The 21,859-nt window shown below is 41.6% G+C and overlaps 2 protein-coding genes across 2 annotated transcripts; one reads left to right on the top strand and one right to left on the bottom strand.

Moving 5' to 3' along the window:
• The first annotated feature begins 42 nt into the window (after positions 1–42).
• LOC137290602 (ATP-dependent DNA helicase PIF1-like) lies at positions 43–10,540 on the top strand. Its single transcript, XM_067821653.1, has 11 exons — positions 43–160; positions 1,881–2,607; positions 2,988–3,077; positions 3,956–4,109; positions 4,961–5,078; positions 5,860–5,966; positions 6,175–6,314; positions 6,784–6,890; positions 7,927–8,014; positions 8,600–8,745; positions 9,220–10,540. The coding sequence occupies exons 2-11, from the start codon at positions 1,890–1,892 to the stop codon at positions 9,466–9,468; spliced, it is 1,917 nt and encodes a 638-aa protein (XP_067677754.1). The 5' UTR covers positions 43–160; positions 1,881–1,889; the 3' UTR covers positions 9,469–10,540.
• A 1,433-nt stretch (positions 10,541–11,973) lies between these two features.
• Positions 11,974–17,971, bottom strand: LOC137290603 (G-protein coupled receptor 157-like). The gene is made up of 5 exons (XM_067821655.1): positions 17,798–17,971; positions 15,655–16,134; positions 14,483–14,694; positions 13,582–13,770; positions 11,974–13,130 (listed from the first exon to the last, which is right to left on the bottom strand). The coding sequence occupies exons 2-5, from the start codon at positions 16,103–16,105 to the stop codon at positions 12,858–12,860; spliced, it is 1,125 nt and encodes a 374-aa protein (XP_067677756.1). The 5' UTR covers positions 16,106–16,134; positions 17,798–17,971; the 3' UTR covers positions 11,974–12,857.
• Positions 17,972–21,859: the final 3,888 nt, after the last annotated feature.

Raw genomic sequence — 21,859 nt, 5'->3', positions numbered from 1 at the left:
ACAACAAGCGATTCCATTGGTCACAGGGTCACGTGACTCTTTGACGCATTGTCGCACATGTTTCAAATGGCTTTTCGCAGCTGAGTGAACATTTCCTGAGATGTGTACAGAGAAGAAAGCTGTATAAACATCGCACCGGGATTCTTAAAGGCTGGATCAGGTTCCAGAAATCCTTCATTACATGTTCTTATCGAGATTTCATTTATAGAAATTACTTTGCAGCATGTTTCAATTGATCATATTGTGACATTACGATAAATAGTGCATGGCTTTGTTGACAAAAGACCGTAAGACGGGAATTTAAGTCAAAAGCATTTACTGTCCCCAAACAAAACTGTGGACGAGGAGGTACTTTGTTCGTATTAATATTATTTATTCAGAGAATGCAAGCGGGTTGTCTTTTCATGATTCTGAACAGAGAACATACATCGGTATAGGTGGTCTCAGTACTGAATGATTTTGACAGATGATTATCCCATAGGCCTTCTGGTTCGTTTATGATCAGCAGTGACCTGTCCTACATAATTCCATCGTAATTGCACATATATTTACAAATCATGCCTGTTAGTATATCATGTTTCTAGTTTGATAAACATGCAACAGAGAATATTACATTAAATATATATATTAAATTAATATTATATTAAATGAATAATCAGCAATTAAGTTATTAACTGACTCCCTGTGTTTTGGGACATTGTATTGCTGCTACCTAAATTTTGGAGAGCATATTTTTGAAGATGTTGTGATTGATTCTAAAACCATGTTTTTTTACTGTTATATGAAACTATTATTCCAGTACAAGTAATGATGTTCCAATGATCAAAAATCAATCAAAAGAAGGAGTGAAAATTATTATCTATTGTCAAGCACATATCAGAAGTTTATTGTTTTAGTATAACACACTTGAATGAAGTAAACTAACCATTACATTTGATGAATTTTCATGAACATACATGCTAAAGCTGTGCGAATTGTAAAACTTTAACCACTTTACTGTTTAATTACCACACCAGTGTCTCTCCGGCATGCGTGCATTTCATTGCATGACAGTTTAAGTTATAAAAAAACATTCATTAGAAAAACTCTGGGGAAAAACCCTTAAAATTTGTAATTACATTAAAAGTGCATATATTTCAGTTATAATTGATAATCGTTCACCACAAGTCCTTCAATAATCAACCGTAGATTTGGTTTCTGATTTCCAACACTAAGTATAAGTATAAAAAAAGAAAGAAATCTTTCAAAATAACAGGTTTTATTAGATTTGTTTCAGACGGAAAACCAAAATCCTTGCACAAAATTACCTTTTATCAGCCTGTCATCTGTGTCATGTAACTGTTCGCTCATCAGCACAGAAGAGACCAGTAGAATCATGGAGCAATTGATAATGCCAAATAGATTCATTCAATTTTATAAGATTTTCATACATTTTCATCTATTGTTTGAACAATGTAAAGGGAAATCGTTACAGATTTATCTCTGTACAAATAAAACACTGTTATACAATAAATAATATCGTCATGGTGATGATGTTTACAGTATGATGACGTCTGTGGTGAAATGAACACCCATGTATCATGGTTCTTCATACTGACAGGACTTTGGGTTCTAAAGTTGGAGGGGCGGTGGGGTAGCCTAGTGGTTAAAGCGTTCGCTCGTCATGCCGAAGACCCGGGTTCAATTCCCCACATGGGTACAATGTGTGAGGCCCATTTTCTGGTGTCCCCCGCCGTGATATTGCTGGAATATTGCTAAAAGCGGCGTAAAACCAAACTCACTCACTCACTCACTCTAAAGTTGGAAGTATTGAACACTAATTGTGAGACTTTATTTTGGAGGAAATTTTGTTGGAAGAACATTTTCTCTTTTATCATCAGCTAATCATCATGGAATCTGGATGCATCTCCTGTACCGTGACTATCGAAGAGCTGACAGGCACTGGTGATGTCATCAAGAAAACTCAACACAGAAACATCACGCTCGTTCTCGGTCGAGACCAGTTTTCTGAAATGATTCTAAAAATCAGTTACAGCAAGAAAGAAGTCAAATACCCCATACGGGAATTAGTAATCCACAAGAAATTTGTGAAAGATGGCAAAGCTACCATCAAACTGCCAGATCATAAACTTCAATTTCTTTTGAGCAATTGCCCGCCAGACAAACTCATAATGTTCCTGAAAACAATGCATACAAAATTAGAATGTCTGCGTCAAAAAGGATTTATGAGTATGCGCAAGAAGTTTTTGTCAGATGTACCCAAATCATTTCAAGACATTAGTCCTTTGACTATTAAAGATCTACAAACAGCTAACTCTGCAAAGATTAAAGTTGAACAAAGTAAACTAGCAGCACCAACACAGAAATCAACAGTGACTGGGAAGAGGAAACGTGTTGATGAGAAAGAAAATGTGACTGAGTCTCAGATGACAGTGCAAGCTAAGCGGGCTAAGAGCTTAGCGATGATGTCACCGTCTAGAGTTGTGAACCCACTGAAACTTAGCAAGGAACAGAACACTGTGCTGGAAGCTGTTCTCAGGAAAAGGAATGTGTTCTTTACAGGCAGTGCTGGGACCGGCAAGTCCTTCCTGTTGAAGAGAATAATAGGTAATTATACTGACAAGTGACTTAGTAAACACAGCACTGTATGAGTTCCCTTCAAGTATCCACAGATCCTGTATCAAGTTAGCAACTATTCAGATGGATGCTAGGTGCTATATGAGTGAATTATTATTATGATTACTCACTGTTTGAAATACACCTCTGTCCTGTTTATAACCTGTGCTGGTAGGATAAGGTGGTGATGTTAAACTTGGTAGTGTTCTTCCCAGGGAGCTGAGATATTGATTTGAAAATGTTAAGTCCAGAGTTGGACAAGTGGCCAGTTATTATTACCATCATTAACATCAGTTGTTTTGTTTAAACATTGATCAGAAAAAAGTAAATTTTGACTTTTATTTGAATTAATCTTTGACCTTTGTCTCTAGGAGCTCTGCCACCTCAGCACACATTTGCAACAGCCAGCACTGGGGTCGCAGCCTGTCATATAGGAGGGACAACTTTACATGCATTTGCAGGTACATCTTAGTAGATGGACAATGTGTAATATCAGAAAAGTCATCACAGTCTGTCATAAGGGGGATAACTCTACCCACATTCTCAGGTACATCTTTGAGGTTATATGGTGTATATCACAACTGGGAGTGGGATTTCAGTTAGAGGTTAGACAGTTTTGTATGTGACTTGGTTGATGTGGTTTGTGACTTCTCACTGAAAGAGCACAACTCAACAGAACTCAAGAGCTTGAAATGGGTTATCTAGGTGGGCAGCTGAGTGGTAGTTTAACGGAGGGTTATATAATGTGAGAGGTACATTTGAATTTAAGACAGTGTGGTGAAACCAGTCATCACTATACCTACTAGGTCTTGTTCTGATTTAGCGCTATCTGTTGTTCCTTACACACAGGAGCAGATAATTGAAAAGTTCAAGAGAATTGTTCACTTCTGGAAACAAGCACCAACATTGGCACACATACCCCTGGGGGATTGCTCTTTTGATAAAACCTGTTAGCCACCTAAAAATTCAAGATGGCTGGCATTTTTCAATGCCCCGCCCCAGGTTTTATCAAAAGAGCAGTCCCCAAGGGGTATGTGTGCAAATATCAGTGTTTGTTTCTAGAGGTGAACAATTGTTACAGGTGTCTCCTCCACTACAGTAATACTCTTGTTGTCTGGATTGAATCTGCCATCATTCTATCCTGTTTTTCACTGTACATGTTTGACTTTTATCACTTCAGACCATCCCCCACAATCAGCTGACAACTCCATTATAAACTGAAATACCATTCAAAGCAGTGTTGAAATTGACCCTCTCACAAGAAGATGTCAAGATTGTCGATGAAGTCCACCTATTCCTGGACAGTCTTCACAATAAGATTTTCTGACTTGTTTCCCAGGTATTGGTTCAGGAAGAGCTGCCCTACAACAATGTGTGGAACTTGCATCTCGTCCCCAGGTGGCGCAGCAGTGGAAAAAATGCCACCATCTCATTATTGATGAAATATCAATGGTGGATGGTGATTTCTTTGACAAGCTGGAAGCCGTTGCTAGGTAACCTGATCAATATTGAAAATATCGTGAACTGACATATTCTGCTGACAATCAATAATGTGTAGTTTTGGATGTCAGTGTTAATTGCCCATGCTTTTTGTGGTACTTTGTGTGCTACTTTAACGTTAGAAAAGTTTATCTCTTTGCCCTGTGCATCTTGGGATATGTGTAGAAGTTAAATATGCCGTGTCAAATATCTTATATCTGACATTCATGTGTTTGAACGATGATGTTGATCATTGACTTGTCTGGTCCAGAATTGATTATTTAAAGATCACCGCCACATAGCAGGGCTGACTTGCACAAAGCGATCTTATCGCTACAATGATTGTAACTCCCATTCTTCAAAATAGGCTTAAGACAGTCGTAGCACTAAGATTGCTTTGTGCAAGTGGGCCCTGGAATATTGCTGAGTGTAGCATTAAACAACTATCACTCACCCAGTCAATGTTTGAGTGAGTTGAGTGTTACCCTGTACGTGCTCCTGAACAAACTGATGAACATGACATTGTATACATGTATGATGTCCTGATATTCCATTTTCACCTGTAGTGATTTCAGGTGAGAATGTACACATTTAGCTTGAAAACGAGAATCTGCATCGAAACGTCTCTCAGCATAAGAAACAAGAAGTAGTAATTCATAAAGCTGTATGTTTCATTTTTGACTCACCAACTTCTAGAATGCCCATTAAACAAGCACCCCCTTATTTGTCATTAGCTTCATCAAAACTTATTATGTCAATCTTTGGATTTTTTTTACCCAAATATTTACATACAGTATTTGTTGAATATTGCTGACTGCAGTGTTTAACAACAAACAAAATAGTGTTTTGTGTTATGTATTTCCAGAGTCATGCGCCAGACAGATGAACCTTTTGGCGGTATCCAACTGATAGTGTGTGGAGACTTCCTGCAGCTGCCACCAGTCATCAAAGACCAGGCGGTCAAGAGGAAGTTCTGTTTCCAGGTCTGTCTGGCACTTGTCCAGCCATAGGCTCGTCCGTAGACTCCTTCCGCAGACTGGGGCCAGCCTACACTCTGTTATATCCAGTGTGTTATGCATGTTGAGTATATACATATATACTCAAGTTGGCTTATGTTAAATGAAAGAAATTCAATATGTTTAAAGATATGTTGAAAGAAATGAGAAATTTGGTTACACATTGAGACCTTGCATTAGATCTAGATTGTATTGAAGATTGATCAATCAATCAGTTTGTGTCATGAAAAGGCCGTAGGCTAAAGTGCAAAAACATAATATATTTCAGTATTACTATTGAATGTAATCCAAGGGCATCATGTAGTACAGAGATTGTCTTACATGAAGAGCACCTGTCTTGTACATAGAGAAATTGTGTACAGCAAGATTGTGTTGTACGTTAAGAGATGGCATGCTGTTATAGTGAGATTGTTTTGTAAATTCAGAAATTGGATTTACAGACAAAATTATGTTTATGGACGAAGAGCAATTTTCTATTTCATAGGAGAGAACTGCATGGGAGCAAGTTTTCCATTGTCATAGGTACACTTAGTTTGTATTTAACAAAATGACAGTGTTATATGAAAAGAGATATTGTGCTTCTTATGACAGTATTTATATAGGTGTGAAGATTGGTATTTATTATTCTATCAGTGCAGATACCTGACTATGAAATATACAAATGATAGATATAGAAAAGTATTAAGAACTTTCCTGTGCTGACCTGAATGATTCTTTGACCCGTGGGAACTGTCGTTGTTGGTTACAGTCAAGGGCATGGCAGAAGTGCATGCATGTTAACCTGGAACTCAGTGAGGTGCGGAGACAGTCAGACAGACACTTCATCAACGTGCTGCAGGATATCCGGATTGGCAGGTAGGATGTGTTGGGTCAGCACTCAGCAATGTCTCAACTCTGGAATAGGCACACAAGAGCCTTTGGGATAGAGCGAAACAAGATTAAACACGAGGCACAATAACAATGATTAGTGATACGAGAGAGACGATGAAAATGTTTAGGAAGATGTTTCAACTGTTGTATTTGCCAAAGCTCAGAAATGTGACTTGTTTTTCATATGTGACAGATGTTCCGATGATGTTCAGAACACACTGAAGGCAACTGCCCGCCACAATATCCAGAAAGATGGTATCCTAGCAACCAGGCTGTGTACACACAAGGAGGATGTGGAACAGCTCAACAACCATCACCTGCAGAAACTGACTGGTAGGGACTCTCACAGTGGGCACTGTACACTATGTCCATTAATCACACAGTAGGTGCTGTACACTATGTCCATAAATCACACAGTAGGTGCTGTACACTGTGTCCATAAATTACACAGTAGGCGCTGTACACTCTGTCCATAAATCACACAGTAGGTGCTGTACACTCTGTCCATAAATCACACAGTAGGCACTGTATACTATGTCCATAAATCACACAGTAGATACTGTACACTCTGTCCATAAATCACACAGTAGATGCTGTAAGATATACGGGAAACACTGGACAGTTCATGTAGCTTCACTTCATTTAGCTGTGCGACCAAAGACAGTTTCTTACATGTAATAGTGAAGGGTGAAGATTCCTTCTGGAGTTTTGTAAGTTAGTATCCGATGATGAGTGCGAGAATGATGGTGTTGGTCGTTGACTGCATAACATGGTGTGACAATGGTGAGATTGTTGATTTCAGGTGAGAGTCGTATGTTTCATGCGACAGACACTGACCCTGTGTACAGCAGACAGATCAACAACCTCTGTCCAGTGCCAGACAAATTGCTGCTGAAGCTGGGGGCACAGGTGAGTTGTGATCTGCATGTGTGCATCACGATCCATAGATAAGTTTCCAATAGCCCAGGCTAGTCTCACTGGGGATACCTGTACAGAATAGGTCCCAAGTACTCCATGCTTTTCTCATTTGGGATTCCAAGACTGAACAGGTCCTCAGACGTTATGCTTTGTCCTGTTTCATTTCCAATTTTTTTTAATTTGACCACAGACTTTAAATGTCCAGATTGCTTGCACTCTCACATCCTTCCACCCATCCATCTATTCTCCCATCCACTCTCCTAAATTCCCTCCCATTCACTCCCCCACCTGTCTGCTATCCCATCCATTTTCCCACCCATCTGCTCTCCCATTCACTTTCCCACCTGTCTGCTATCCCATCCATTTTTCCACCCATCCATCCAGTCTTCCATCCATGCTTTCATCCACTCGCCGACCCATCTTCTCTTTCATCTGCTCTCCCACTCTCCCATCTACCCACCAACCCATCCACTCTCACACCTATCCACTCTCTCATCTACTGTCTACCCATTATCCTATCCAACAATCAATTCACCCATCCACCCCAAAAATCCTCGCTGCCACCCATCCATTCACCCGCCCACCAAACCACTCACCCACCCACTCTCTCTCCAATCCGGTCTCCCACCCAGCTACTCTCCCATCAACCCGTGAAGGTCCAGGGTAGAATAGGCCTTCAGCAACCAATGCTTGCCATTAAAGGCGACTATGCTTGTCGTAATTCAACTAATGGCATTGGGTGGTCAGACTCACTGACTTGGTTGACACGTCATCGTTTCCCAATTGCACAGATCGATTGTTGATCTCAGGATTGTCTGGTCCAGACTCAAATATTTGCAGACCGTTGCCAAATAGCTGCAATATTGCTGAGTGTGGCATAAAACTCAACTCACTCAGTCACTCACTCACTCTCCCATCCGTTCTCCCACCCATCCAGTTATCCACTCACCAATCCATTAACTCCCATGCATTGATGTTTTACAACCTTAAGAGTTTTATAACCAAGTCAGTGTTGCTATGGTTACAGGTGATGCTGGCAAAGAATATGGAAGTGCAGAGAGGGTTGGTGAATGGGGCACGTGGTGTCATCACTGGCTTCGAGAACAGTAGTGATGGTGTGTAGATATTTGCTGTATATAAAGGGTTTTAGTTTGATGTTATGTAGGTCTAAATATGAAGGTTAAAACAAACTGATGTAAACTTTCTAGATCTCCCCCACAGGAACCTCTTTAGTGTCCACAGTTTTTCAGATGCTTTGTCCCACTTATCATGAACTTATGGCATTAGTTTAGATTGTGTGTTGCACATGTTCAACCCGACCTATCATATTTTGTGTTCTACAGACCTCAAATTTCTTGTCGGGATAATCAATTAGAAAATTAAGATGAAAAGATAATGTGCATGGAAATATTTTTTGAGGTTTTGTTCAAGGGAAGAGGTTATGGGTGACAGTATAGCAGAGGTAGAGGATTACGAGAATTATCACAACTTTATAGAAACACTTCTTGATGCTTTCAGTTTTGTTTTTACCCAAAAGAATGGTATAGATTTTAACATGTTTTAGGATTGGTCATTTATTGCCACTACTACATTTTTAAATGGCCAGTCCTTAAGACTTCACACATCTGGGAGTCCAAGTGGAAGCTGATGTTCCCTTATCAAGTATCTGTGCATTGCTGACACATCATGTGTTGTTGCAGGATTCCCCCGTGTAAAGTTCGCATGCGGCCTAGAGGAAGTGATCAAGCCTGTACGCTGGGCCATGAAGGTTGGCAGTGGGGTGGTCCTTATGCGAAAACAGGTGCCCCTCAAACTGGCCTGGGCCATTTCTATACACAAGAGTCAGGTTAGTGGTGTATAAAGTTTGTCACTAGTGTTGGTGTTTTAGTTTGGAAGGTCATTACCCTTGACAATGTTCAAGATGGTAATCTCACAGAGTCATGCATTGTCACATGCAAGTCTTGGTTTTGTTCCCTTGCTGGTGGAAAAATGTCATTAAAATGGACACATTTAATGACTAAAATATTGGGAATAGCAGCATTGAACCCAACCTAACTCGCCAACCATGGATGCTCATGAAGGTCCGGGGTAGAAAAGGTCTTCAGCAGTCTTCAGTGCTGGCCACAAAAGGCAACTATGCTTGTTGTAAGAGGTGACTAACGGATCAGGTGGTCAGACTTGTTCACGCTTGTCCACTTGGTTGACAGATGAATAATATTTTGAATCATTTAGTTATGGTCCAATCGATCGTGTGTATAAATACTGTGTGTATATATGATACTGTTAGCATATCTTGTTACTAATCCATCTGTCTACACAGGGCATGACACTGGACTGTGTGGAGATCTCACTGGCCCGGGTGTTTGAGGCCGGCCAGGCGTATGTGGCATTGTCCCGGGCCAAGAGCCTGGAGGGCCTGCGAGTGCTGGACTTTGACCGCAGCTGTGTTCGGGCCAATACCGAGGTGTTGCGCTTCTACCACAAGCTGCAGCTGTCACAGAAGATGCTACAGACAAGCATGGGGGACTATGTGGCAGCAGATGCACCCCTCCCACCCAGTCATTGGTAAACATGCTTTTAGGTCTCAAAGTCACACATTATCTCTGCAATGTTCAGAAGTCAGGGGAGGTAAGAAATATTTTTATGACCAAAGAGTCAACTTAAGTACCTCTTATCTGATATAATAATAATGTTTCATTTGAAAGTTATAAACTGTCATTTCAATTGCACAGAATTACATTCCTCTGATTGTAAGCGATTGATAATTCACCCTTTAGTGATAACTGTCCTTTAATCCTGGTTGCAACATAATGCTGACTTGTCCTCAAATATGTGTTAAACGTATTCACTCACTTGCTTTTCACTCTCACTCACTCACACAAAACTTTCTTGTACTCAGTTGAAACAAAACAAAGACAAAATTTATTCTTGGAGCAATTCTGAGAGGGTGCAAACCTGTGTAAAATTTCACTAGAGATGCACATGAAAATTGCAATCACAATATAATGTAGGATTTCTTCCTCCTGAATGAAAGTGTAGTTGCACTTGCACACTGACAGGAAAACACTTGAGTCTTTCACATGCTGCAATAGTTTCAATATGATCTCAGTCTGCCTATTTATTGTGATGTTCATTGTATACTCAGTAATAAACAAAATGTTTATCATATTTATAGTAACAGACCCAAAATATCACTTCTGAAACTGTTTCATGAACTTGTCATTGTAGCAGTGTTATAAGTTTAGTTTTGTCTGTGAAACGTTAAATATTGATATTTTACATGAAGTGTGAAAGTTTGGCAGTTTTACATAAAAAGTAAAATTCTAATGGATTTACATGAATAGTGAATATTAGTGACCTTTCATAAAAATGTTGTAAGATGTAGGTATTTTTACGCCAAAGTGTGACATAATAGTAGCTGTAGGTGGATAGTATCATGTCAGTGGTTATACTCAAAAAGACAGCCCTGGTGTTTATGTAAGGGTTTTACAAGCTAGTCTACAATAATAACTCAGTTTGTATATACACTTCTTAATAATATCAACACATGGTGTTATTGTTGTTTTTATATATTTATATTTTATATGTACTCAAACTTAAAATGTTTGTTTCTGGAATGATAATAAACATGTTTTGTGGCATTGGTTATTTCTTCAATGACTCAACAGGTGGGGGATCCAATGGTGATTGTACTAGTTTTGTGAGGGATATATGTCCATGAACCACAAAACTGATTCTCCTATATTGTTGAAGGTGTGCACACTATTAATTGTCAACTAATGGGGATAGTCTGTATGTTTTGAGCTCCCCTGTCTGAGCCAGTATACCCAGTCCATCAATCCTATAGCATAGGTCACTCCATATACCCATGGCATCGGATCGTGAAGGTCCCGGGGTAGAATAGGCCTTCAGCAACCCATGCTTGCCATAAAAGGCGACTATGCTTGTCATAAAAGGCGACTAACGAGATCGGGTGGTCAGACTCGCTACATGTCATCAGTTCCCAATTGTGCAGATCGATGCTCATGTTGCTGATCGCTGGACTGTCTGGTCCAGATTCGATAATTTACAGACCGCCGCCATATAGCTGGAATATTGCTGAGTGTGACGTAAACTAAACCCACTCGCTCACCATGGGATCAGTGGACAAAGAATTTATCAGTAATACTGGATGGAAGATACATCGTTTCACAGATAGCAAAACTCGCAACCGAGTTACTTCCCTTTACCCAATGCATTCGGATAAACATCGGTTCATTTCTGAAACTCGTCGGAGTGGCAAGTTGCCACAGATGTGTGAAAGTTTTATTTCTACACAGATGCAAATCGCTCGCTTGTCAGCCAGTCTGAGAGAGGATTTTACGTATTGTTAATGTAACTAAAATATGAACGATTATCCTTAAAGGCTGAACTACATTTTCATGACCATGCTGATTGTATGTCACGGTTGTCGAGATCTCCGCTGATTGACAACAACGTGGCCCCACGGACCTCAGCCGTGTAGTGAAAAGTCAACAAGCACAAGTTGCCGGGTGTTTTCTTACTGGGAATCTCTGATTAGAACCTAGATCTCAGATATTCTACTCAGATATTCTACTCAGATATAATCTGACCAAGACCTGACAAACGGATCAATCCTCAAAAACCACTGAGCGAAACATGCAGGTAAACAAGTCTTTTATAATATCCGAAAAGAAACCAACAACAGCAGTTTTGAAAAAAATGCATTTTGTACAATCGTTTGTGGACACCAAGGATTTCACAAAGGAACGCGTTCTTTGTGTTGGTTTCTTTTCGAAAACATCGAACTGGGGTTCGAGATGGCAAGGATGAACTGATGTCGAATAATTTATAAACAGCCATTGTTTTCTTCAGTTCGACTGAGCCGAAAACGTTCTCCATTCGTGACCCATGGAAGGTCGGTCTCATCCTGATGTTAAAGAGGTACTGGATGAGACTGAAAGTATTCAAATGAGACTAGTTCTGGATGTTCCATAAATAAACGTTATCACTCTCTTTCGAGATTTATTACATTGGAATCGTTGTCCCACAAGGACAAAAAGATTACATGAACTTGATGTCTCAAGTGATTTAATTTCATTCTGCATACACATGGAAATCTACAAATGATAACGTCGATAGAACAGTGCACAACGTTTCTGGCGTACCAAGACAGTGAACGTGTACCCATCAAACGGGACAATTTAGAAATGTGCAAACATTTATTAATACAAAAACTATAAATTCATATCCATGTGCGAGGGTAACGTCATCATGTGATGGTATTCCCGACCCTAGTAACAGCTGAAAATAGATTCTGCACAATCTGCCTATCAAAGCTTAAACCAGTCATGAGGGCAGCTGTAGCCCTGACCATGCATCTTTTCGTGGATGCCATACAGGGAAAGGTATCTAAAATCCATGAAACATTTATGTACCACAAAACGACCAAATAAGGATAATGCAACTAGACTAGCATGTGTACTGGCCATCCATACATCAAAACACACAGCTATGCTACTCTGAAAATGAAGGTAACATCCAATGTGCAGTAAATGCAGTCATGGCAATGTACTTGAGTGAGGACGAGGTCTTATCAGTATAATGTCATGGCCATATAGTCTTTAAACATCCTGGTATACCCATGTATGGGCATAGCTAATAAGCAGCACAAACTGAAATAACACTTACACCCTTTGTGTGTTCTACATGGACACATAGGTGGATCCAGAGGGGGTGGGAATGTCCTTAAATCTTGTTAAATGACCATTGAAACTCAGATGAATTTCATGTGTGCAATCCCACCTGTCCCCTTTCTCAATAGTGTGCACACCCCATCTGTTTCTCAAAAAGCTGTAACCGCCCCTGTCTTGTATAAATGTTGGTAACGTGATAGTTTGCCGCCATGTTTCAAGCCACTGCTTGTGCAAGAGCTAGGAGTAAGTTCCGGTGAAGAGATCAAACTTCCCGTTCAAAGAGGATGTCGTCGTCGACGATGGAGGACGAATCTTCATTCGTGGGGAAGTCCAGGGATATGCCGGAGAGGTCCAGGCCTGTATCCTTCCTCTTCTTCATTCGCCGGACGATGATAGATGGCCGCCAGTTCTCTGGCACGCTGACCTTGCCCTTGCACCTCTCACTGAACCACCTGGCTATGCGTTTCCGCATGGCTTTGATAGACAATAGGAATAGCAGACAGTTGGCCAGTCCGATAGAGTTGTCGCCTACTGCCTGTGATGACAAGGATATATCTACATATATATGGCGATATTCCAGAGAGATACCCACTACAGTGTCAAACAATCACTGTGTCACTGGTAAAGTATATCTTCTGCAGATATGACCTACTGACACACAAGGATAAGTTGGATCGGCGCCGAGAACGTTTAAGAGAAGTAGGCAGTGTACGGCATTGAACTAATTCATTTGGTTTGTGAAAGATGGCGCAGATGTAAGACAGTGCACGTGCAGTGCATGACGATGAAATTGATTCTGCGCGTAGAAGTTTGCTGAGACAGGCCACGCGCTTCACCCCTGCAATACACTTGATTGCGATACAACCTGGGACCCCTTAGCTCACAATGGCAAGCGAATTGTCAGATCGGTGCTCAACTTATCCTTGTTTGCCAGTAGCAACCAATAAGAAATGTTCGTTTGTTTTGATTGCTACAGGACAGCTCACCTTTGCAATGAGTAGCCAATCAGCAAACAGGTCAACTGCCCTGGCGGTGCCGTACTGGACACACAGGAAGTACAGTGTTCCCCAGATGCGCAGACATATGAAAATGATGGGGATGTAACGGAGTTGTTTGTTGGCTGTCTGAATAGCCATGTCCTCTATGACGTATTCACGATCAACTTTTTTTATCGCCTGTTAATAAAAAAGCATATGGTTTGACAAGGTCAGTGTGAGTTAAAATACAGTACAAAACTAAGACACGTCACTCCCTTATCACTCACCTCCAAATGCAGTAAGTCCTGTATTTATGCATTACATCGGATTTGATACCTGATCGAAAACCAACATCGGTTGTGTTTTCGTCAGGACATCATCTTTAAATTATCTCATATTCCAAGACACGTAACGGTGTTTGTTTTCGACCTGGAAAGCCAAGTTATTAAGATTAATGTCCACTTTCTCGTAATTGTTCTTATGTTCTTGGTGACGAAACCCATGCCTCTCTACATTTAGCATGTTCCAGCTATGCTCCAGACAAATGTACATCATGGAATCCGGGCCAAGCAAACCAGTGGTTGACAATCTGAGCAACAATGCAAGTTGTGAGAAGTAGTGCAAGTGTGAGGGTGGTTTTCCGCCGCCTCTGGCAATATTCCAGCAACATCGCGTCGGGGGACACTAGAAATGGGCCTCACACACTGTACCCATGTGGGGAATCAAACCCGGGTCTTCAGCGTGACGAGCGAACGCTTTTACCACTGGTCTACTCCACCGCCCCCGTGGAAAGTAGTGATACAAAACCACACCATCCGTAGGTATTGCAGGTTGTCGGGAAAACATTAGGTACTAGTCACGTTAGACTTGACTAAACTGAGGAAGATGACGTCGATGGTTCATGGCGTACCTGACAGTTAACGCTGCATGTGATGACAACAAAAAGCAGTACAGACGCCAAATAGGACGCCAGCGTCCAGCCTTCGATAGTTACAAAATACCAGTCCATCTTGTTGGACACTCTGTCGCTGATCCAACATGGCGCTGGGCGACGGTGTTTACGGAGAAACGTGTCGTCGTACCCGTAGACGTCGGAGGCACCGGCAGAAAAGGCAACGACAGCTGGAAAAAGAGATACCATACTCACAAGATGACGAGTGGTACAAATGTGGGCGAACGCAACAAACTGGATCTGGTGTTCAAAGTGCACGATGCGTTACGGCAAAACGTTAACAGTAAGACAAACCTAAAGTTAAAGGCAATTTCTTCCATGTCGTTTCATGATGTTGACGTCTTTTCCCGATTTCAAAGAGTTCGGGCAACCGCATCCTCGATATCTCCAGGGTATACGTTCCGATAAGTCTCCACTATACCCTGGACGCATCTACGGCTCTGCCAGATAAATTTATTACCTCCCTTTGCTGGCTCCGCCTTCTCACAGTAGCCAATCAGCTAGGCCGACGTTATAACTGATCTTGCCAGTGTCAACAAAGGTAGCGGTCGCAACTGCAAAGGTTTGCTCGCTGTGCGTCCCAGATTTTAGGGAAATCATACAAACAAATTGACAGGTCCGAAACTTTAAAACAACATATGCAAGAACGCCTTCTACTTCTGCCAGAGAACCTCTGCATGGTTTCTGTTGCCAAGTATAATCGGTTAGATAATTCAAAATACGAAAGTGAGTTGTGATTGGTTCGCTCAACTTCCCAGCGTAGACACCTGACTGGATCAAAAGACAGTCAAGGGAGGTAACACATTTATCGGGCAGAGTCGTAGTTGCGTCCAGGGTATAGTGGAGACTTATCGGAACGTATACCCTGGAGATATCGAGGATGGGGCAACCGTAGATATTATACATCTGGGTCTTGACGTTTACAGTCTAAAAGAGTGAGTGAGTCAGTCAGTGTTACCCTACCCAAAGAAATGATTCAAAAGTTCAGCCGTTTTCACTGACCATATATAGAAAACAAAGAAACAATGGCAATAAACACGAATACAACGCTTAAATACTCTAACCAAAATTCCAAACACTATATTAGTAAAACTGTAAGAACAAGGGGACTATATTTGTGACACCAGTACCTGGCATTATCCACGAAAACACGTGGAACAGCCACGTCACCCTGTTGGCCACCACAATGAAGCGTAACGTCACACAGAGGAACAGATAGAAGCCGATGGCGTCCGTCCACAGACACATTGCCGTATGCGCGTACACTGTAAACAACGCCGCCGTCTCACACAACACACTACGTTCCTGCAACACCCGCTCCGTGCTCTTGTAGAATGTCGCCGCCTGCAGCAGCGCTGCTATACACATGATAAAGTTCGCAACACTGAGACAGACCAATAATTTGCGACCCGTTGTTCTGATGTCGTGGTACATGTAGTAACACCCGACGATGACAAGGTTGCCAATAATGGAAATGACGGACACGCCATTGGTTATGATGACGTAAGCAGCGTCGACTGGGGTGAAGGTCGCGTTGGGACCCGGACTGACTGGAGGCACGGTCGGGGTAACTTGGACCATGGCTGCTTGGAGCTGACTTGATCACAGAGCTGAAATCACAAGTTGAACATGCATTATATTCTCGTGCTACAGCGCTCATGCTTTGAGCATGCAATTAGTTTTTGTAAACGGCGAATGGGCCCTAAGTTAATAACATCCAAAATGGGTGTTATCAATGTCGCTAGAGGGGAAGTAGGGTCGGCTGGTAGCTAAAGCGTTCGCACGTCCGAAGACCCGGGTTCGATACCCTCGTGTGTGAAGCCCATATCTGGTGTCCCCCCGCCGTGATATTGCTGGAATATTGCTAAAAGCGGTGTAAAACCATTCTCATTCACTCTGCATCGTTGAAAATCATATAGGTGGTAACGTCCCACGATCTGTTTAAGGTCACGATCCCATGCTAAGTTTAATAGTGAAATGGCCCAGGTGTATACATAACTCAAGAATTCATGCATATAAGAAACCGAACCCCTGTGTCCAACGTAAACACATAAACCACTGGTCAAGCACTGAAACCGTGTCCACGTGTTATCAGGAGACCTGCCTTATATGAGTGTTGTGTCGCAGTGAGATATGTTCCACGTGTGCATATCACGGCGGTCTGTAATTAGGGTTGAGGTTTCTTTCTTTGTAATTCCAGCTATATGGCGGCGATGAGTAAATAGACAAGTCTGGACAAAACAATCCAGTGATCAACAGCACCGATCTCACCCGTGAACATTAAACAAGAAAACAAAGAAATCCACACAATTCAATGATTGTCATTAGATAAATGCATTATTTCACTCGCTTCTGACTGTATCAACAACCCTTACCATTAAGTCTAAACGAGCGGAGCAACTCTACACCGAGAGCACCTACGTTATCTAACAGTTACCTGTTCCACAGATAAGACTTTACAATATTATACCTCACATTTTCAATACAGGATCTGTTCATGTAAGGGGGAGGTACTCTGTGTGGGGGTATGTTGCAGTATGCGGCAATGTTTAAAAATCTAGCTTCATTATGGTGGCATTTACGTCATTAAGGCTGAACAGGTGGTGTAAAAGCATGAACAACGATCTACTCTTCTGGTACTGAAAGCTATTCAGATTGGGGCGAATAATGTTAATTATCAACGCCTTAAACGATTTATTGAAGCAACACTTGATTGCGCGAACAATAAATGTGGGATCTGAGGGGAAATATATTGTCGTCTTTGTTTTCCAGTCAGACACATGGTTTGATTAATGTATATTTTACAATCTGTCCATCCTGCCCAAACTCACTGAAATGACATATTTTACCCTGATCCGACACCCCTCCAGTTTTCAATCAGATTATACAGTTCTTTACAACAAAATTTCCTGTGATTACAATATTCCAAAATTTATTGGTATATTATGAAATGTGGATTTGTGATGTGGAGTAGATGGAGAAATTAAATAATAATGTAATGAAGGTTAATGGCGTCATACTTAGTAAAGTATATAAACAACGTAATACACACAAACGTAACCCCGTTTATCCGGTCACTTTTCGGAAAGTCTGAAGGATTACAGATTTACCTGACAGTACAGTCAGCCCTTAATATACAGAGACACTGCAGATAGTGAGCTTGGTAAATGAGATTGTATAAATAACATCTACCAATGACTAGTTGTGTCTGATCATGAAGTGAGATAATGTATAGGTTAAAAATAAGCCGGACAATACGTGAGGATTTCCTACCTTCGTTAATCGTTAATCGAACTTTTCATCCAAACATGTTCATGTCACTTTCAACAGCCATAGCGTAACGTGTCGATTTAAATCCCTGACTTGTAGGATCTGATGCCAATGAGCTGATCTCTGAATATAAGCATTTATGTCATCTCAATTGTGGCTTTGACCTTTCACCTCCACGTCAACTCCCTCTTCAGCAGATAACGTAGATATATTGGTTGTTCATAGCATGTTGATATCATCTTATTCGCACTTACTGTTGGGTCGTTATCTCCTACATTGCATGTCGATAACAGGGGTGAACACGTTGCATGCACGACAGTAGTGTATATAAGCTGCTGGATTCTAGTAAGGGGTTACCATGACTCTACGAGAATGTTCAACTCGTGTACCTGAAAAGATATGAAAAAAATAGTTGTTATGTGTAAGATCCATCACAAGCAGGGTCTTCAGAGTTTATGTAGACAGCACTGAACTGCGTCCCTTTGACCATGCCAGGATCTGCTGCTGTGGGTTCGAATCCAACATCCTTCCCGATTACGATACTTTGTCAACAGCATTCGGGTATCGTTGAGAATATCATTGTTCAGATCACAAAATCAACAGAAATAGATTGCAATCTGAACATTCTCTTTACGCAGTAAGAACGAGCGCATTTATGAATTTGCCGCACATGTTTTCATCTACGACCAGTTTTGCTCCCCAATTTACGGCAACCACGAATCAATGAATCTGTTTTTATCTAGTTAACACGCAACAGAAAAATGCACGAGTCATAATGAACTGCCGGGAAATAGGGTGGCGATGTACTTGGTACGTGATTCTTTGAATCGCTCATAAAATATAGCAAAGTTGTCGAAGTAATCCTACAATCTGTGCAAGTTGCGGCTTCCATTATTACACTTGCAAGATTGAGTGCCATCTAAAGGCATTGCGTATGACGTTTTGTGGGTTTTTAGTGTAGTTGTGGGTTCAAGATGGTAAGGGCCATGATGTTCTAGACTCGGTCCACGGTTCAAGTGGACGCTCCCATACGTCGAGCTAGTTGACAGTTAGTACCGCCCAGTCTTCATTGGTCAGGTTTTACTGCAAATATGGAACCTCGCAGACTACTACGCGTGAGGGGCATCTCGGTCCAGCCCCACGCGTCCCAAGGAGAGACACCACAGCCACACCCATGGGTCCCAAGGAGGGACACCACAGCCACACCCATGGGCCCCAAAGAGGGCACCCCACAAATTCCTATGCGGGACAGGCCTGACAGCAGGTAAAGGAGATCTCAAAAGCATCTAACTCTACTACTACTACTACTACTACTACTACTACTACTACTACTACTACTACACCAGAGGCCCTGTAATTGGGTGCCAAACGGCCCCTCCCATGCGGTAAAGTGAGTGAGTTTAGTTGCATGGCGCACCCAGCAACATATGTCGACCAAGTCAGTGAGTCTGACCACCCGAACCCGTGAGTCGGCTAATACGAAAAGCATCGGTTACTGAACATCAGTTCTAACCCTGATCTTTCAAGGGCCTCACATACAGTAGCAGTAGTAGTAGTAGTAGTAGTAGTAGTAGTAGTAGTAGTAGTAGTAGTTGTAGTAGTAGTAGTAGTAGTAGGGGAAGAAGAAGCAGAAGTAGCTAGTCCAAATTATTTACATAATCGTCAGCTGTAGTAGCTGCGGCAGCAGCACTAGTAGCTGTAGTAGCTGTGGCAGCAGCACTAGTAGCTGTAGTAGCTGCGGCAGCAGCACTAGTAGCTGTAGTAGGAGTAGCAGCAACAAGAGAAGTTTCAAAGCGTCAGAGGAAATTAGAGTGCGTTTAGTTTTACGCCTCCTTTAGCAATATTCCAGCAATATCATGATAGGATGCACCAAATACAGGCTTCATACATTGTACCCATGTGGGGAATCGAACCCGGTTCTTCGGCATGACGAGCGAACGCTTTAACCACTTGGCTACCCTACCGACCCACAGTGGAAACTAGACTTGTAGTCTTAAACAGCAACCACCTAAACATATACAGTGACAAACACAAAAATACATACAGTGACAAACACAAAAACACATACAGTGACAAACACAAAAAACACATACAGTGACAAACACAATCAGTCCACACTACTGAAGTGTCTACTGTCTCATTCATCACAGCGTTGTCCTTTGATTACTAAACGAACATACATGTACATATCACGGTCAGAAATTGTGATTTCATGTCTTGCTTTAATGACACGGTAAAACAAACGTGTTTGGTGCGTCCATATCCCCTGCCAATAATCCCTGCAATCAATACTGCATACTGTGCAGAATAGGACAAAGTGTTCGACTCATGGTATCACTTAAGTGCAAGCGGAAATTAAATATTTGATTCAAGAAGCGAAATGGTATTCATAAATCAAAGTGTGAAATTACACGTCGATGTTTAGTGAGTTGTCATGGTAACGAGTAAACAAATCATTACGTGAATTGTGCATGATCTTATCAAGATATGCCAAAGGTGGTAGCAGTGAAATATGACATTATACACGCAAAGTGTACTGATGAAGCCGGTATTTCATGGATCTATATATGAGGCGGATCTATTTTGCAATGCGTTAGGGATGTAGGATAAAAGGGGCTGCCAGAACATTTTGAAGATACATTAGCTGTGAGTCTCAGTTCTGTACAAGGATACTGAATTACTTCCTACTATTGACACAAACTACTAGTAATCACCCCATGGGATTCCAGTACTGAAAAAGTCCAAGGTATGTTGATAGGATGAAGATAATGGATGGGTCCCCAATACTTGAGCACGTCGATGTGAATCCAGTACTGAATAAGGCCCCAGTACCCCAGTGTTTCGGTGGGTTTCCATGACTGGATAGGTCCTCCATACCCCAGTGTCTCGATGGGATTCCAAGACTGGATAGGTCCTCCATACCCCAGTGTCTCGATGAGATTCCATGACTGGATAGGTCCCCCATACCCCAGTGTCTCGATGAGATTCCATGACTGGATAGGTCCTCCATACCCCAGTGTCTGGATGAGATTTCTTGACTGGATAGGACCTCCATACCCCAGCGTCTCGATGAGATTCCTTGACTGGATAGGACCTCCATACCCCAGCGTCTCGATGAGATTCCTTGACTGGATAGGACCTCCATACCCCAGTGTCTCGATGAGATTCCTTGACTGGATAGGTCCTCCATACCCCAGTGTTTCGATGAGATTCCTTGACTTCATAGGTCCTCCATACCCCAGCGTCTCGATGAGATTCTCTGACTGGATAGGTTCCCCATATCCCAGTGTCTCGATGGGATTCCAAAAAATGGATAGGTCCTCGATATATGTATCACGAAAATACGTAGACGAGAAAAATATTGTCGATTTCACTCATGTGGAAATCATGCTGTCTCAACTTGAAACACGTGTAAATGTCAGAGGATGACAGATGTTGGCTCTGGTACAGATACGTTGTCATGTCCGTGTGTAGTAACAACTGCGCCCTTCATGGTTCGTATGAAATAAACAAGTAAACTCTCCATTAACCCTAGCATATACACGCCCTCCAAAACAGTTTGCCTTAAAACAAGACATAAAGGGTCCCGATATGAGATATTTAAACGTATTTGAAAACATTTCGAGAATTCTGTCTGCCTTCCACATGAGATTAAAATTTAAATTCAAGATAATATACTGATCTCCACGTATTATTTAAATCAAATATGACTGAGTTATCGTTTGCAATGAAGGACACAAAATCATGGCCCTCAAAATAAACATTACATGAAAATATTTGTCATTATTTGTACAGAACATTGTATGCACATGTGTGTGTGTGCGCGCGCGTACTACGTTTCAATGTTTCAACCCTCAGTGCGACGGTCAGGGTTAGTTTTGTTAACGTCGGTTGTACCGGTGACCATCGAAAATTCATCATTATTTTATGATAAACTATGGTACGTTTGTGTGAATCTGAGACATTTGATTGTTAGTATGTATTTTGTTTATGTAACTTGAAGCTGCTGGGATTGTTAGTATATATTTTGTTTATGTAACTTGAAGCTGCTGGGATTGCCATGCT

This window comes from Haliotis asinina, chromosome 7, assembly GCF_037392515.1.
Source record: "Haliotis asinina isolate JCU_RB_2024 chromosome 7, JCU_Hal_asi_v2, whole genome shotgun sequence".
NCBI classification, from domain to species: domain Eukaryota; kingdom Metazoa; phylum Mollusca; class Gastropoda; order Lepetellida; family Haliotidae; genus Haliotis; species Haliotis asinina.
The sequence above is the reverse complement of the archived record's forward strand: the minus strand, read 5'-3'. Positions and strand labels throughout refer to the sequence as shown.